Source organism: Enhydra lutris, unplaced genomic scaffold (assembly GCF_002288905.1).
Source record: "Enhydra lutris kenyoni isolate GAN:26980312 unplaced genomic scaffold, ASM228890v2 scaffoldscaffold24, whole genome shotgun sequence".
NCBI lineage: Eukaryota > Metazoa > Chordata > Mammalia > Carnivora > Mustelidae > Enhydra > Enhydra lutris.
The window spans coordinates 11,595,454-11,614,522 of record NW_019154108.1 but is presented as its reverse complement, the minus strand read 5'-3'; the positions used below and the strand labels follow the sequence as shown (position 1 = coordinate 11,614,522).

Here is a 19,069-nt window from a genome sequence, read left to right as displayed (position 1 = left end):
CCACTACCAACTGAAACAGACACAAAGGACCCGAGGTTGGAGTGCATTTGGAAACAAGAAACAGGAGGTCGGTTATGGTCAAGGCACAGTCTGAGAGAGCTATCAGGTGTGCAAGGGCAGATGTTAATTAGGTGATTAGATGTTTTAAGTCTGGAGTTTAGAAAAAAGGTCTGGGTTAATGATATAAATTTAAAATACATTTCATCATATGCAAATATACAGAGATTTCTCTGTATATTTGCATATGATGAAATGTATTTTAAATTTATATCATTATATCATGTTATCTCTTTAGTGATTTCTAGTACAACTAGTGATTTCTAGTGATTTCTAGTACAACTGTACTGTGGTCTACAACACACTCTAGGACAGGGGTTGGCAAACCATCTCTGAAAGGTCCAATCTGTAGGCCACAGATGGTCTCTATGACCTATTCTTTGTATTTCTATTGCAGCCCTTTAAAAATGTAAACAATCATCCTTAGCTTGTGGACCTATGAAAAAGGCCATGGGCTGGGGCAGCTGGGTGGCTCAGTTGGTTAAGCACCCAGCTCTTGGTTTCGGCTCAGCTTGTGATCGCAGGATCTCAGGGTCATGAGATGGAGTCCCATGCTGGGCTCCACGCTCAGCACAGAGTCTGCTCGAGATTCCCTTTCCCTCTCCCTCTGCCCCTCCCCCTGACACCTGCAACAGGCAAGTGGCTGACCTGTTCTAGAGCCCCAACAGCCACTGTGTAAGCCCCCACACAGCACACACAGAACATTTTCATCACGGCGGGAAGACCGACTGGACAGACAGGACAATTCTACACTATAATTTCAATCCTCTGAAATTTAAGCATGTGGTCTATGGTACAATTTTGTGTGTAAAATAAAAAACCTCCAGGGGAAAAGAAAGATAAGGAGGGACAGGACAGCTCAGTGACTGGGGATACACAGAACCTGTCCCATCCTTGTAAAACTCGGGCTGTGGATTTTGCTTTAGGGGGAATGAGAGAGGGAAATGCACTCCTACAGAGGCTTCAGCTCTCTTGTCCTGGGTCAAGCTCCAACTTTAAGTTCAAATAATATTAATAAAAATAATAATAACGTTTACTGGGCAATTTGCTAACTGCCAGCCTCTGTTCTGATTTAGAGTCACTGACTCAGTGACCACATGAAGCAGATACTATTATCATCTCCTTTTACAGATGAAGGAAGGGAGGCCCCGTGAGGACAGTGTGGTACTTGCCCAGGCTCATGTCACCCCTAAGTGGCAGAGCCAGAACTCAAGCCCAGGCAGTCCTGCTGCCCAATCTGGCTCGCCTCCCTGTGAACCACCAGGGGCTCGTCTACCCTCTAGTGAAGGGAAGACACCTTCATGACACCAGCTCTCTTTCCAACTGCATCTCCTGCTGCTCTTTCAAAAGCAGCCTCTTTTCTACTCTACCAATTTTCTCACGATCTCCCTGTTGTGACATCTGGGTTCTGTCATCCTGCAGCAACTCCCTGCAGTCCTCTAACTCATCTTCTGCTTATAAAACTCTCTTTCCTATCTGGAACGTGTTCCATGCTGGAGAGATGGAACTCTCTCTCTGGTGCCCCCTCCAGAGGCCTGTGACCCAGGCCGAGGCAATCTGACTACACCATTGCACCAGGTCATACTGATGGGCTCAAGAAAAGCCCAAAGGCCCCATACTTGACTGATCTTTCCTACGATGTGATACATCAACTCTGCTAGCTGTTCCCAGGAAATGAGGAACTTTAAGGACAATGTATCCCTGGGAATGCCAGCACCTTCCCTGCCACACTGAGAGCCACACAGAGGAACCCAGAGGAAAGGAATGTGACATCGGTAAATCCCACACTATCCCCTGCAGTCAGTTAGTTCCTCTTCGTGTTGCTGGTTTAAACCGGGTGGAGCTGGGTTTCTAGCCATGCCCCCCAGATTCATGCATGTATCTCACTCTTGCTTCCGAGCCTTGTTCAGGTGACTGCTTCTGACTTTCCAAATGCTATTTCCTTCTCGCAGCTAAACTCAGCAAGGCCTCTAGGAGGCCTTCCCCAGTTACTCGGGCCCACTATCACTTCCCTTTACTCTGACTCTGACTCTCCAGTGGGCATTCTCTGTCACCACGGATTTTAGCATGCGTGACACAGCTTTGTGTTTATTAACCTGATCCCACAATCTGGACGACTAGAACCATGAGTCTCACCCGCACACGCTCATACCATCCCGCAGCTGTGTCCTGAAGACACTGCTCCCTCTCCCTTAGCCCAGCTCCACGGCTCCCGCCTCTGACACTTGGCATGCGCCCAGCTCCTCCGGGCTGCTCTTACCTCTGGCCTCCCAGCAGGGTTGACTCTCCACCCTCAGAATCCTACAGTATTTCACCTGATCTCTTTAATGTCTCTCTCTCCTGTCAAGCCACATTATTCTCCCCTTCAGGACTGGCCTGCATCTTCTCCGTTTCTGGGTCACACCACCTTGTACTGCTATATATATCTGCACCACCACAGAGGACTTGCTGAACAAATGGATTTTAAAGAGAACCTCAAGCGCAGACCTGGACCTGGGTCAGACTGCCGGCAACAAAAGGCCTATCGTAAACATGGGCCTCGGGAATACGGCCACCTCAGGTCTCACGTTCCCCAACAGGCTGGACGGTCAGTGATGACATCACCATCTCTTTCTGGCCACGATGGCCTTAGCCCGTGAGGTGCACGACACGAGTGTACAGACTTCGACTGAACTGGTTGACAACAGTTATTACACAACGAGAGATATTTTGGTGCTGGGATCATGGGACCTCATTCTAATACACTGAACCGTGCAGCTGTTTGTAACAAAATTCTATTTTAAGTCTAGGTAATTCCCAGCAAGCCACCATCTTTACTCTTTAAAATCAAACATAGTGACTCTCACACCCTAAAAATTACAAATATGTATGAAATTTAACTCATCGAAATCTTTTTAGGAGGCATGTATCATTTCCAAAATGTTTTTGTTAACTTTAAAAAACACCTAAGAAACAGAAAAACCAACCTCAGGTCCGGAATGTAGAGTCAGGAAACTTTCCACAGCAGTCAGAGTGCCTACGAGAGCAGCAGAATGGTAGAGTCAAATCAAATAAAATCCACACAACTAAGACATGCAGAATGCATGATTCCTATTTTTAAAAGATTTTATTTACTTATTTGAGAGAGAGAGCACAAGCAAGGTGAAGGGCAGAGAGAGAAGCAGACTCCCCACTGAGCAGGAAGCCCAACGAGGGGTTCGATCCCAGATCCCGGGATCATGACCTGAGCCAAAGGGAGACGCTTAACTGAACTGCCCAGGCATCCCAAAATATAGCAATTTCTTAAAACTGGTCTTCCTAGTTTTAATTCCAAAGAAAACAAAATCGTGGGGCCTTGGAAAGCTGACCCTGAGAAAGAGAATGAACAACCTGGTCATCAACAATGATGAGAACCACAGTCATCTAAATGTTGCCTGGTGACCATCAATAAACACCTAGATCATGAAGTGTAATCCCCTGAGATGATTCTGAGGTTTGCTCCGAGAACGCTGCCTGAGTTTATGGCCCAATGATCTACCCTCACCACAGAAAACGTGGACCGCCTAAGGCGACACACAGTAACACGTGGACAACTTGTGCCAAACAATCAGTGGGGGCACTTGTTGAAATGCTCCCTCTTAGGGTTCGGTATCCAAACAAAGTTGTTGGGTTTTTTTTTTTAAGATTTTATTTACTTATTTGACAGAGAGAGAGAGAGAGAGAGAGAGAGATCACAAGTAGGCAGAGAGGCAGACAGAGAGAGAGGGAAGCAGGCTCCCCGCTGAGCAGAGAGCCCAATGCGGAGCTCGATCCCAGGACCCTGAGATCATGACCTGAGCCAAAGGCCGAGGCTTAACCCACTGAGCCACCCAGGCACCCCTGAAAACAAAGTTTTAAAACAAGGCTTAAAGTATTATTTCTCCCTTAAAAGAAAAAAGACCTTTCAAAAGAACAGAAACTATTAAATATTTAAAAACAACCTTAGTAAGAAATATGTAAAATTATCATGAAGAAAATGTCTTAACTTTAGAGACTTAAGTTGATAAATGGGGACCTACCAGATCCATGATTTTAAGATTAAGTGTTTTAAAGACATTCAGTTGGGGGGGCGCCTGGGAGGCTCAGTCAGTTAAATGACCCATCTTGATTTCAGTTTAGGTAGGATCGAGCCTGGGATCAAGTCCCACGTCAGGCTCCACACTGAGCATGGAGTTTGCTTGGGACTTTCTCTCCCTCTATCCCTCCCACCACCCAACACTCACTCACACTCTCTCTAAAATAAATAAATAACTTAAAAAGAGATGCTCGTGTTCTTTTTATTTGGAATGGTTCTAGCATTTCATCACTGAGTATGATATTGGCTATTGCCTTCTGACATTAATTCTGTTAACAAAGTATTCTATTCCTAAAAACCTGCAATCAATAAATGGCAGGAACTGTCAAATCATTTACTGAGATGGACATCTAGCTTTTCACCTTCAATATTCTGATGTGATGATGACATAACTTCCTAATAAGCCTTGGTTTTGATATATTATTCTCTTAAAATGCCATTGAAGATTCATTAAAAATTTAGCATTTTTTTGACTACTAATTTCACAAAGCAAGACTGATCTGTAGCTTTCTTTCTTCTTTGGGTGCTATCTATCAGGGACTTTGGTTTGAGTTATGCTAACTTTTTGCTATAAACTAGAACACTTTCCATCTTTTTAAGCTCTTAGGATAGTTTATATGACACTGGAGTTACCTGTTTCATGTCATTTTCTAAATGGACCCTTTTAAAATATGCATGACATTACTAATTTCCATTGTTTTACCACAATATTGATATATTTTTTTTTTTAGATTTTATTTATTCATTTGACAGATAGAGATCACAGGTAGAGTAGGTAGAGAGGCAGACAGAGAGAGAGGAGGAAGCAGGCTCCTGATTGAGCAGAGAGCCGGACATGGAGCTTGATCCCAGGACTCTGGGATCATGACCTGAGCCGAAGGCAGAGGCTTTAACCCACTGAGCCACCCAGGCGCCCCTTTCCATTTTTTTTAAGATAAAGGGTTTTTAGTTCTAAACTGGTATTATTCACATCAAAAAGCTCCCAAGGAGATCATAATAGGGTGTCTGGGTGGCTCAGTCAGTTAAGCATCTGCCTTTGGCTCAGGTCATGATCGCTGTGATCTCAGGGTCCTGGGATCGAGTCCAGCATCGGGCTCCCTGCTCATCAGGAGCCTGCCTCTTCCTCTCCATTTGCCTCCCCTCAGCTCATGCTCTCTCTCATTCTCTCTTGCTCTCTTTCTCTCAAATAAAATCTTTTTTAAAAAATTAAACTTTTAATTATAATAGTTACATCAATTGTATTTTTAAATGTGTTAATTCTTAAACCAACCAAGTTTGGATTATAATGGCTGTCAGAAATTCTTTTTCCAGAAATTTTGCAGCTTTAACCATAACTAAGTTGAGACAATGGACAATTCCTCACTTTGGAATACACACGGTACTAACTGCATCTTAAAAAATCGTGTCAAAACTAAGCAAGTGGGGTTTTTTTATTTTGAATTTTTTTAAAGATTTTATTTGACAGAGAGACAGGGGGAGAGCACTTACAAGCAGGGGGAACGGGAGAGGGAGAAGCTGGCTCCCCACTGATCAGGGAGCCCGATGCGGGCTCCAATCCCAGGACCCCAGCACCACGACCCGAGCCGAAGGCAGACGCCCAGCCAACTGAGCCACCCAGGTTCCCCTTAAATTTTTTTTATTTTTTAATTTTTTTTTTTTAGAGAAGGTGAGTGGGGGTCGGAGGAGCGAGAATCCCAAGCAGGCTCCACATCCAGTGCAGAGCCTGACACAGGGCTTGATCCCATAACCCTGAGATCACCACCCAGCCAAAATCAAGAGCTGGATGCCTAAACAACTGAGCCACCCAGGTGCCCCAAACAAATCATGCGTTTGAACATTACCCATTTATAGTTATTATCTCTCTTCCCAACTAGATTTTAGTTCATCACAGTTATAAACATGAAAATTTTCTATTATTAAATTCAATTACTGCTTAGTGATTGATAATTACCGTTCATCTTATTTCTGGTATATATTACCCCCAGATCTGCTGGAATGGAGTCAAAGCCACTGCTTCCAATGATATAAGATCCTTTTTCTGCAGCTTTCTCATGATACTTCCAATACATTAATTCCAAAAACTAAAAAATTCAGGACAAAAATCTCAATCAGAGCTATACAGAAACATGTACATCAGCATTAAATGACAGACCTTAAAAGACAAAGCAATTACATTGTGAAAATGCTAACCAATGTGGCTTTGTAGTGAAATATTAACTGTGGAAATGTTTTTCACTTTTTCAGCAAATATTTAGTGTACATCTATCACGTGGCAACTAGTGTGGGGCAAGGGCTGATCTGACTTAATGACACTATTAACTTTTTCAGAATGACTTCTAAATGCAAAAGTAATATTATGAAAAACTAAATTAATATGCAAAAAACCCACAAAGACAGCAAGAACACATCTCTAAATCGTATCACACAGAGGGGGCATCATTACGGACATGGGTCGGCACACACACATGGTTGGGATGAACAATGTGGAGGAGAGGAAGGGATGGAAGAGGAGAATAATGCCTGTTCAAATCCTCTGCCTGTTTTTACAAATTACTTTTAGAACAGTTCTAGATTCACAGAAAATCTGAGTAGTGGAGAGTTCCCATGTACTCCGACCCAGTTTCTCCTATTGTTAGAGTTTTCTGTTAACATTTGCTACAATTAACAAACCAACATTGATAACATTATCACTAAAGACCATACTTTATCCAGATTTCCCTAGTTTTCACCTAATGTCCTTTCTCTCCCCCAGGATCCCACATCACATTTATCTGTCATGTGTCCCGAGGCTCCTCTTGGCTGTGACAGTCTCCTCGGACTCTCAGGACCCTGACAGTTTTGAGGACTCTGAATCAGGTATTTTGTAGCATGCCCCCCATTGGAATTCTTCTCCTGACCAGTGTGGGCTTACAGCTTTTGGGAGGCAGGGGGAGACCACAGGGGTAAGGTGCATTTTGTGACATTCCATCAAGGGTATGTACTGTCACTGGGACTTACCAGTGTGGACGGTGGCCCTGAACGCTCAGCTGAGGTAGCGTTTGTCAGGTTTCACCACCACCAAGTTATTCTCTTCTTGCCTCCCTTCTGTACTGTTCTCTCGGGGAGGGAGTGACTCTGTGTGGCGCCCCTTGAGGAAGGGGTGGTGAGTCACGCTCCCCGCCTCGAGGGTGGAGTAGTTACACAAGCAATTTGGGATTCTTCCACAGAACGTGTCTCCACTCACCCCTTCGCCCATTTTTAATTAGGTGATTTGATTTGTATTATTGCCTCGTAAGAGTCCTTTATTCAGTCTGGATCTTTATTAGGCTTTGAGATCACTTTTACTGCAGTTTATAGGACACTTTAGGAAGGTTTCATCATTTTCTTTGCTGTGGGATTTTTTTTTTTTTTAATAAGACAGGAATGGGTTTGTTTCACTCAGGTTTCCTACCTCTTCTTGACTCGATTTTGGTAATTCACACTTTCCTAGCCTTTTCCAGTACGTTACTATATCGGCACATTGGTGAGGACAGTGGCAGAGTCCGCAGGGACAGACGAGGTGACAGTTCTCGAGGAGCTGGGGTGGCCTGGTGCTTGCGGACGTCCGCTTCCTGCGCGCAGGCAAACCCCAGCTGAGTCCTGCTTCTACTGAGTGGAGGCAGGACTCAGCGGCACAACTTAACCCCCCGCAGCTTCAGTTTCCTCATCCACAAAACAGGCCAGACAACACCGACTTAACAGGAACGTGGAACATTCAGATGACACAAAATGCTGGATTAGCAGAGTGTCGGGCGTGCGGTAAGCACTCGAGTGTCAGTATCTATAATGTTTATGTTTGGAGGATTTTACACTTCCTTTTCTGTAATGCTGTAAAGGTGTCTGATTACAAGAAGGGAATTCGTTATGAAAACGTTACAAAAGTGAGATTCTAAGAATTTACACACAGCGCACCATTTTAATTAAGCCCTCTCACAGCACGCGGAAGCTAGAGAAAGCAGCACATCCTACACACAAAACACCTGGAAGAAATGAGGTGGTAAGGCAGAAAAAAATTCAAGAGAACGAAAGACCTGACTCTCCTTCAAGCCGTCAGTGGAACCACACATCTCAGCACAAGGGTGGGGGTCCCTGACTTCTAAAACAGGTCTGCGGGGCGGCACTAAACAATCCCCCCTCTCACAGACAGCTGTGTTGTTAAGGCCCTTCTTTCTTCTTCATTTTACATACCTGAGGCTCTCCACAGATGTCAATACAGCTCGTTCCATTTTCGATACATGCTTTTACTACAGGTTCTCCGTAAAATCGATACTGGAGGGAATAAAGAAAACCAACCGTTTACTCTCACGTAGCAAGCCTGAAGATTGACTGACTGAGTGAGTGATTTGAGAAAGAGAGAGAGAGAGAGAGAGAATGTGTGTACATAACAGGGCAGGGTCAGAAGGAGAGAGACAATGTCAAGCAGAGTCTGGGCTGAGCACAGAGTCCGATCTGGGGCCCGATCCCACAACCCTGAGATCATGACCTAAGCCTAAATCCAGAGTCGGACACAGAACTAACGGAGCCACCCAGGCACCCCTTCTTTAGCAAGCTTAAATGAATGAAATGCCATTGAGTTTTGCAAGTAGAGTCTTAGTTATTAAGAATCAAATATTCATAAAGGAGCCGAAAAATCACGTAACTGCACCACACCACTTCTCACAGCGTGAATGAAGGCACGATGGAATTAGAGGAACGTGTGCTCACCTCTAACTGAAAACCAAACAGGAAGTTTTATAGACCAAGCGATTCATTCGAGTTGAATTCTGAAGAACAAGGATTTGCCAGCAAAAAGAAAAATCCAGATAAAGAGAAAAGTATACGTGAAGGTGTGAGAAAAGGTAAGGGTAGCTGAAGCTCAGAGTAGTTGACAGGGACGTGACAAGAGACGGGCCTGGAAGGAACACTGGGGCCAGGTCAGGACTACTAGGCTCTCCTGAAGAATCCTAAGTAGGACAGTGGTGTAAGGTTTACAGAAAACACACATCACTCTGCCCGACCCACTAGGAAACAACACCATGGCTGCTAAGAAATGACAAAGGGCGGAAGTAAGGAAGGGGACGGATACACCAAGGGTAAGACTGTTAAAGAGATAGAAGTGACTGGGCTTGCTGATTAGACAGACAAGGAGGCCAATGGCAGTGGGGGCGGGGGGGGGCTACTGGTCCTATTAATCAAAATACAGACCAACAGGAAGAGGAGAAAGTTCATTTGTTGCCATGATTGGCCTCGCTCTCCACAAAATTTGCAAGTGAGAAACCTAGAAGCCATTTTTTACTCCTCCTACCCGGGAAGTCACCAGGTTTTACGAATTAGTTCCCTGAAAAATCTCAAATCAGTTCCCTCCCCTCTACACATCCAAATCTGAGTTCATACCCTTACCACCTCTCATGCGATTTACTGTACTTCTCTGCAGCCAAGGTAGTCCCATGGCCAAAGAACACCAAATCATTATTCTAAAATAAGAATCTGATGTTATCTTTATTTCGTTGCGTACACACACGAACACACGCGCGCATGCACAGATACATATACATCTCTTAAAATCCTTTGCTAGCTCCACAGTGCCTATACCTACTACAGGAGAAAGTCCAAACTTCTTAGCATGTCACGAAAAGCATCAGGTCACACCACAACCCCTTCATCCCCATATTCCAACAGCTCTCAACTGCCTATCATCTCCTAATTGTGCTACTTCCTCGCCCTCCATTCCCTGGAGCCCCTCCCCTGTTCGTGGCTGCCCTAGGCTAGCTCCTGGCCCCTCCAGTCTCAGCCTTCTGGCCTTGGCTTACCTTCCCAGGTCTCAGAGAGTGAGCCACAGCCTGTTGGCTACTGGGTTTACCTACAAGTACTGGCAAGCGGCAGTAAAGCATTAATGAGCTTTCTGAAATAACAGCTCCTTCTGGAAACAGAATGCGCTCCCCTCTCTGCCACAATCCCCCCCCCAACCCCCACATCATATTCTGTCTTAACTGGCCCACCTTTCTCTCTTCTCCGGGCAATCTGAGGTTGAGACTTCAACACTAACATCCCTATATATATTTTTTTTTTGGTTTTTCTCTACTTTCTAACCTTGTGCTTTTATGAAATAAATGAACAAACTGTAACAATCCTTGATCTCAGAGGAGACATTTCTCCCCAGCGAAACCAATCAGCTTATAGGTCAAAACTGCAATCCTGTTCTCAGCATTCCACGTCCTAACGTGGCTGTCTCCCAGCCACGTAGGCAGGCTTGCCTCAAGGGGCCCACAGACCCATTCCCTCAGTTACGGAAATAAAGTCAGTATGTTTATTCATGCTTTTTTTTTTAAAGGAAACACAAAGGAAAAAATGAAGCCTCATTAACAGTTAATACATGAATTGACTTGGGCATGTTCCCTGGGCCACTTGACGTGGTCCGGTGTTGAATGGAAACTATACAAGGGGCCCTGAGGGCAGCCTGGGAGTGTCCCTCATGCAGAGGGGCCCACGGTGATGCCCTCATTCATTCATTTTCAGTATATTTCAACTGAATGCCTGTTTACACATGCCTAAGTAGTTTTACAGATATCCTGTTTTTTAACTAAATAAACCTTCACAAAATAGACAAAGAGGTAAAAACAAACAAACAAAAACCTGCAAAGAAACTGGTAACGACCCCAAACTCGCAAAGTGAAAATGCCAATCCCAGGAGAGCCCAGGAAGGAGCAGATTTGGGGCAAAAACCTAGGGACTCAGATGCCCATGAATCACCCAGGTGGAAACACCAAGAAGGCAGCCGCACCTCCCCATCTGGTTTCGGGGGCAGTCCTCACTGGAAGCTAACGTGGGCCAGCAGCATCCAGAGGGCATTCGAAACCTTTCGACCACAACCCACGTTGAGAAATCCACTTCATGTGGCAGCCAATATGTACAAATATACACAAATATACCGAACGGAAACACAAGTTTCATAAACCAGCACTTACCCATATTACATGTAATTCACCCTATTTTCTATTCTAGGCTACCTGATCATTTTTTTTTAATGCTGAGTCTCAATTTACTACACTACGCAGTTCAAAAATGCTGGCCCAAAATGGACAAGTAGGAAGCACCAAAGACCTCTCTTCAAAAAAAAAAAAAACAAACAAACCCACACAAATGAAAACCAATCTTCTGGGTTTCTGTCTGGGATGATGACAAGTTCTGGAGATAAGATGGTGAGGGTTACACAACATTGTCAATGGACCAAAGGCCACTGGTTTGTATACTGAGAAATGGCTAAAATGGTCATTATGGTTATCTGTGTTTTATTACAATATTAATAATAGATTTTTTTTTTTAAAAGTCTGGCTCAGAGAGTGCAAACAGAGAAGTTTGTAAGGCTCAAGCACTGAGCCTCTGGTACTTACAGGAAGATGAGAATATCCAACAGAAGGGAGGGGGACAGAGCTGGCAGAAAACCAGGGAAGAACCAGACCGCAGGAGCCAAACACAGGAGGAAGTGACCGAGGGGGGATAAATGCCAAGAGCCTGGATCCAGGTGAGTGTGGGGAGCTGGTGAGGGCTTAGCAGACCAGGCTCCCTGAAGCAGGGAGGTTTCCAGAGGTCGGGCAAGAGTGGCTTAGGATGGAGTGGGAGCTGAGAAAAGTGGATGTAGAAGGAGAGAGAACGCGTTCAAGGAATTTAGCTGCAAAGGGGGCAAAGAAACAGTCCAGAAGAAGGGCAGATGTGATTAAAATGTCAACATGGGGTCTTCAAATCCTCAAAACAGGGAAGGCAGAGTCAGGGTAATGCAGGTACGCAGGTGAAGAAATTCTCTTTCAACAGCTTCGACTGTCATAGCACAAAAAAAAAAAAAAAAAAAAAAAAAGGAAATAAAATCATCAGATCACCGAGGGAAGAGGGACAGGAGGTTAAAACATGAAGACAAAGAGGACACAAGCTGCTGCTTCAAACAGCAGGAGAGAGAACAGTCCAGGCAGGTGGGGTTAGGGTGGCTGGAGCTGCTGAGGCCCCACAGAGGTTTGTCACCACATACTTAAAGACGGACTGTCAGCAAGGGGACGCACTTTCTCCAGACACACAGAGCTACGGGATTACTGGCTGACAGGGGATGCAAGTTCAGGTAAGGTAAACGGGACTGGAATAAATGGAAAAAGTTTTGGTGATTCAAAGGGGCACCTGCACCCCAATGTTCATAGCAGCAATGTCCACAACAGCCAAACTGTGGAAAGAGCTTAGATGTCCACTGACAGATGGAGGGATAAAGAAGATGTGGTATATATATAATGGAATACTATTCAGCCATCAAAAGAAATGAAATCTTGCCATTTGCAATGACCTGGATGGAGGTAGAGTGTGTTAGGCCAAGCAAAAGTCAGAGAAAGAAAAATACCCTATGATTTCACTCACATGTGGAATTTAAGAAACAAACAGATGAACACAGGGGAAGGGAAGGAAAAATAAGATGAAAATTGAAAGGGAGGCAAACCATAAGAGACATTGAGTTCTAGGGAACAAACAGGGTTGCTGGAGGGGAGGTGGGTGGGGGGGATGGGGTAACTGGGTGCTGGACATTAAGGAAGGCATGTACGGTAACGAGCAGTGCGTGTTATATGCAACAATCTACCTCGGAAACTAATTTTTAAAATAAATAATAAATAGAACACACACACACACACACGCACACATACACAAACCAGCTTTGGGTTTTTCCAGAGTACTGGGGTAGGAAGGGCAAGGAGGTTGGCTGAGGATACACAGAAGAGAACGGTCGTAGCAAGAGAGCACAGAACCAAAACTAATTAGGAATGAGATTAATCTAAACAAATAATTTGAACACATTTTTACTGGATAATCAAAAAACCTTTCTGCTTTCATTTAAAACATGATTATCAGGGGCACCTGGGTGGTTCAGATGGTTAAGCAACCGCCTTTGGCTCAGGCCATGATCCTAGCGTCCTTGAGATCAGCCTCATGTTGGGCTCCTGGCTCAGCAGGGAGTCTGCTCCTCCCTCTTCCTCTGCCTCTCCCCCTGCTCATGCTCTCTCTCTCTGTATCTGTCTCAAATAAATAAATAAATAAATTCCTTTAAAAAATTGTTTAAAAAAAGTGATTACCAATCTCCTAGATGCTTAGTTTTCAAACATTCTGGCAACTGAGATGGCTTCCACAGACCAGTAAATATTACCAACATTCACCCTGGGACACAGGCCAGAAGTGTGTCCTCCATGTCCAGAATAACAACAGTGGATGGTTCGAATCTCTAAGCATCCTCTGACCCCAACCACTCTCAACACCTCTTCCACCCCCATCCTGTGCTCGGCTTGCCTGGGCTATTTCCCCTGTGGTTCCCCTATTACCCCTTTTTTCTCTCAGAAGACAAGGAACTACAAAACCGTACATGAGCTCATGCTCTGGCTTTCAACCGTTCAGACTCTGCACACTTCAAACCCTGACCTGGCCTGCCATACCTTCGGACCTAACTCCTGGGTTCCTCTCGGACGTGACCTCCCACCTCTGCCCTCTCTGGCATTCCTGTCCTGCAAAACCACGCTCATCTTGGACGTCTATAGCTGCCCTTCCCTGCAGCACCTTCTCAACTACTCCCACAGCTCCCCCGCTCACCTCACTCGGGGCTCGACACTAATGTCAGGTCCTGATGACCATCCACCTCACAGAGACTCATGTGCCAATCTCTCTGTCTCCTTATCCGCTTGATTTTTCTTCAAAGCACTAATCACTACCTACAATTATAACCTTAGTTTTCTGTCTCACCCACTGGATTGTAAGGTCCATGAGGGATTCTCAATTTTGTTCACCTTTATGTCCCAGGTACCCACACTAGAGCAGTATCCATGTAATAAACATTCAGTGAATATTTGTACTGAATAAATAATAGAGGAATATCATTTATCAGGAAATAAAAAAATATATTAGGAGCACATGCTCAAACATTTTTTTACTTAAGAAGCATGCAGTAAGGAAAAAAAAAAAAAAAAAAAAAAGCTGGCAATCAGAGCTGTAACCAATGAAGGAACCAGGAGCCAGTCCCTGAAGTAGTGCCACTGAGAGTCTGACTCTCTCTCAGGAAACCTGGGTCACATCCACTGGCTCCTCATAAGGAATGAAAACTCCCCCACACGGGCTTGAAGTCCTGAACCAACTCTTCTGTCCTCTGTCCTTATATTCCTCTGAAATATCAAATACCAGACTCTGCTGGAAATGAATACATCGCTTGTTCCGACACAAAACCGGGGGGATGACTTACTGGCCCCACACAGTTGAGGACAACTGCTGCCTGTTTAGCCATTTCATCTAGTGAGGCTGGATTCGTGACGTCACAAATTATTATTCCAACTTCGGATGGGAGTGTCGGTCTTCCTGAAATAAGAAATAAATCGTCTGAAGCAAATCCTGATACAGCATTAGATCTTCCAGATCGTCTTTTTATAGAAATCAGGGATAGCAGATTTACTAAATATACTAACAAGAGGTAAAAGTTTTTAAAACCAGATAATTAAAAAAAGAGAGAGAGAGAGAAAGTTATGAGGAATATGGAGTTACCACTACAGATTGCTAAAGAAAAAATCATTAAGCTTTAAAAAAAAAAATCTAACTTAAGCAACAAAGAATAACCATGTGTAAATGACAATTTCACCTTCATTTAGATACCGAGTAGATGACTGTCCTGATTTCTTCTCTGTTGCAAGAATTCCATTATAAAAGTTTCTCATCAACTACCAACCAATTATATATGACAAAATACTGGGGAGGAGGGCGGTAAAAAGATGTTGTTAACATCGACATGAGAAAAAAAAGGACTCTGAGGTAGAGAGCACAGTCTAGGTAAGAACACTCATTATAGGCTTATAATGAGTAAATTACTGTAATTAGCGGAATGCAGGTTTTGATGGATCAAGGTATTCCCCACAATGACTGAACCTGGGCATTACAATCTTGGCTACTTAGCTAGGCTGCACCTGTACAGTCTTGGTGGGAAGGAAGAGGAAATGGAAGACCATATTTCAACAGTGAAATTGTTTCTTCTGAAAAAGTAAAACAAACCAACAAAAAACACTAAAAAGCTCTTTGGTCAAGAGTGCCTATTGGTTGTGACAGCAAAAAGGATTCTGCACTGGGGGGCCCAGGGTGGAATCAGAAGTGAGATGAAGATGAAACAGAAAAATGCAGACGCATTTGTGTGTATGAGGTCCACTCGGGTGGGAAGGAGCCGCAGTTAAAGGCTCCTGAGACCTAAATGTGTGTGCTGTCTCGCTGTCCCATCCGTACCCCAGGCCTTAGGGCAGGACCCAGCACGGATAAGACCACGCAGCAAAACCCTGTGGAACGAATGCTAAAAGAAAAAGCCAACGCGACAGAGTAAGCCCGCTGGCGAATTCTCACAAGCAAAAAAGAAACTGAAAAGCGAAGTCCACGACGTCCCCGAAACCTGGAAAGCTGCCTCGCCCAACGCCAAAACCCAAGGCGAGGGGAGAGGACGAACGGTCGCGGGGAAACCAATGCCCTCCTCTCCCGTCCGACCTCACCATCGAGAACCCTCCAGCCCCACCAGCTCCCCCTCCACCCCGCTCTAGAGGGACACCGGGCCGGCCAGGGAAGAACCGAAGTCCTCGGCTGCTTGGCCTGCGGGGCCCGCCACGCCAACGGGGGGGTTCAACACAGGAGACACGCATTTACCGCTGGGCTTCACGTGGGGAGCGGCCCAAAGCCACGGCCCCCCACCCAGGCACCGCTCCGGACGTCCGGCCGGGGGAGCCCTGGGGAGCCTCCCCCACCCCCAGCCCCCGGAAGGACAAACGCTCGCTGCGGGCGACCCGAACCCCTGCCCGGAGCGGGAAGCCGCCCACCCCGCCTTTACCCAGCTTCAGGGCAGCCCTCTCCACCACTCGCTGCAGCTTCTCCCGGGAGCGGCCCGCCACGGCCCAGGGCAGGCGGGGACTCAGCCCCGGGATCGCCTGCTCCCGGGCCACTTCCTGGACCACGAACTGGCCGGTGAAGCCAGACGCGCCCAACACCACCAGGTGGAAGGGCCTCGCCTCGGTCGCCATGACGAGCCCACAGCAAGCCGAAGCCTGGGAAGGGTGGAGTCCTCCGCGCCTGCGCCTCACGCAGCGACCCCAGTACCGGGCGCAGCAACTGCCTCTTCCGCGGCCGCCGTCGCCGTCGCCGCAGCCAGCGCGCCGCGCTCCCGACGCCCCGCACGCGCCGCCGCGCAAGGGTCGCGCCCGCGCCCGCGCCTGGTGCGCCCGCGAGACCGTCGCACAGGGAAGGAGTTGGCCCCAATTCCTGATGTCTGCAGGGACCCCGCAGCGGGAGAACTGTTTTCTAAGCTCTAAGGCCAAGGAGTGTTCGCGAAGCCGGAGCAGAGCAGGTGGAGGGCGAATGGGTTCTGGGGCCCAAGGCCGCAGCGCCCTAGACTGCAAGCCCCTGACCCCACCACCCCTGGTGCCCCTCCGCCCAGGGACTTGGGGACCCCCTTCATGTTTGTCACTGCCCCGCGACTCCCTGAGGGAAACAACTCCCAGAGCTAGCCTGCCTTTGAGCAGGGAGGTTAGGGAGATCCTCCAAATGCAGAAGAAGTAAGTTTCTTGAGCTGTGCGATTCATATATCCAGAAGCATTTTAATACATTAAATGAATTAGTAAATGCATGGGGGAGAAGAGCCATCTCCGGGTCCAGAAGAATTCCAAATAATTGTGTAGTTACTACGTCCTCCCGGAGAGGAGCTTACCTCCATCCCCTTTGGCTATAGGATTTGCTTAGTGACTTGTGTTAACCTTAAAAAGAGCCCTGCCCCCTATTTCACCAGCAAAATCGGGTTTAACCAGAAATAGCAGAGAATTGCAATTCCGGAGAAATGAGCTATGGCAAAATCAGATGCAAGTCCCCAGAACAAAGGAGGGGAGCCCTTATTTATAGAAGAAAAGAGGAGCCGGGGAAGGATTTCATATACAAAAAGTCCATTGGAATAAACTGGGAGCTCAGATACTTAACCAATTGAACCACCCAGTTTCCCCCAGAGGACTTGTTTAATAAAGTTGGTATCATATCCATTCAATACCATCTATGCAAGTGGAGAAGAATGAGGGAGGCATACGTGTTGTGACACGGAAATTATCCAAGATACATTGTAAGTGAAAGGAGCAAGTTCACTAACAACATGAGAGCATAAATTCTCTATTTAAGATGAAAAGGATGTGTTCATTCCGATGAAACCTTGGGCAGAATACATGACAGGTCTTCCTAAAACAATCGCTGTAAAAGGCTTGGGAACATGCCCGACGCTTGGTAACTGCTCAGTGAGTGGAAACTGTTATCAGCAGTGTTAGTAGTTATTACTAGGAAGTGGATCTGTATGAATTAGGCGAGCAGAAAGGGACTTGCACATTAAAATTTTTACCTTTCTATATTGTTAAAACTTTTGAGCTTTCCAAACAAGTACACATTACTTTTATAATCATAATTTTTATTTTTTTAATATTTTATTTATTCATTTGACAGAGAGAGACAGTGAGAAAGGGAACACAAGCAAGGGGGTGTGAGAGAGAGAGAAGCAGGCTTCCCGCTGAGCAGGGAACCCAATGTGGGGCTCGATCCCAGGACCCTGGGATCATGACCTGAGCTGAAGCCAGACACTTAACGACTGAGCCACCCAGGCACCCCTATAATCATAATTTTTAAAAAGGAGCAGAAGCTGGCTTTGCAGAAGGGGCAGAGAAGCTGCTGTGGGAATCATGTCTTGTCATCTACAGTCCTACCCCTGAGGCCAGGTTCCTGTGTTCCCCCCAAGGCACATGTTTGGGTCCATTGTAACACACAACAATATGCATAAATCTCACAAACGCTCCTTTGAGCAGAGAAAATTCAGGAAAGAAAGAGTAAATCTGTACCAGTCCCTTTATTCAAACTCCAAAAAGCACATCTGATCTACGGTGACAGGCATCGTGGAAGAATTTGCTTTTGCATCGAGCAGTCCCAGAAGGTCAGGCTCTTCTTGAAGTAATCCTCCAAGGGATCCCTTCTCCCCAGGGGACCAGCATAGAGGGTCATTTCAGCTCTAAGGGTAGCACCAAAGAGAATGAGAGCCCCCTCATCCTACAAGAGAAGACGAGGTTAGCTTGGGGACAAGATCACTGGCCACCCTCTTGGTGAAGTCAGAGACCCAGCCCTCTGCGACCTGGGGCCTGAAAGGAGAGGAGAATTCCTGGACTGCCAGCTCTAGAGTTTGCCAGGTGACATGGCTTCTCTCCTGGAGCAAACTGCAGCAAAACCCCTCTGACCCCTCTCCTCAACGAGGCCTTGACCTTGGTCTCTACAGACTTGAACAAACACTGATACAGTTCATAACATCTCAAGGCCGCCTTCCAAGGACGATGCTGGCTTAAAGTGTCTGCCTGAGGGAACTCCAGGCTGCCAAAAGAATTCAGTGTTTGTTCCAACCAGCTCTGAAGATAGGGCCCCAGCTTCCCAGCCTCTGCAGGAGGGTAGTAAGCTCTAATTAGCAAGCCCCAATGCTTCACGTAGACCCACCACTTCTTCCCACTTTTTGTCATTCTTTTCTTCCTGGGTTCCCTCTTCCTTCACGGGCCGCCTTGGTTAAGTTCAGTTTCCCTAGTGCAATAATGTATTACTGATTAAAATCTACCTTTACCATTTCATCTGGTGTCTGGTTTGTTTCTTTTCTTTTCTTCCTTCCTTCCTTCCTTCCTTCCTTCCTTCCTTCCTTTCTTTCTTTTTCTTTTTGGAAATAGGCTCTACGCCCAATATGGGGCTTAAACTCAAGACCATGAGATCAAGAGTTGCACATTCTACCAACTGAGCGGACAGGGAGCCCCCTGATTTTGTGTATCTTTGACACAGCAAATCAGACAGAGAGAAATAAAGGAACACAGAAGTGGCTTTAAGGCTATTCCAGAA

General features: G+C 46.0%; 1 protein-coding gene across 2 annotated transcripts in view; it reads right to left on the bottom strand.

Annotated features, from left to right (window-relative positions):
• Window positions 1-16,306, bottom strand: part of LOC111150812 (saccharopine dehydrogenase (putative)) — a 35,157-nt gene extending 18,851 nt beyond the window's left edge. For both annotated transcript variants that reach the window (XM_022508426.1, XM_022508427.1), the window contains exons 1-5: window positions 16,011-16,306; window positions 14,400-14,512; window positions 8,357-8,437; window positions 6,102-6,231; window positions 3,024-3,073 (exon numbers count right to left, since the gene is read on the bottom strand). In XM_022508426.1, the coding sequence (XP_022364134.1) occupies window positions 3,024-3,073; window positions 6,102-6,231; window positions 8,357-8,437; window positions 14,400-14,512; window positions 16,011-16,200 (564 nt within the window). In that variant the 5' untranslated portion in view covers window positions 16,201-16,306. The remainder of the gene's footprint in view (window positions 1-3,023; window positions 3,074-6,101; window positions 6,232-8,356; window positions 8,438-14,399; window positions 14,513-16,010) is intronic.
• Between the last annotated feature and the right edge of the window lie 2,763 nt (window positions 16,307-19,069).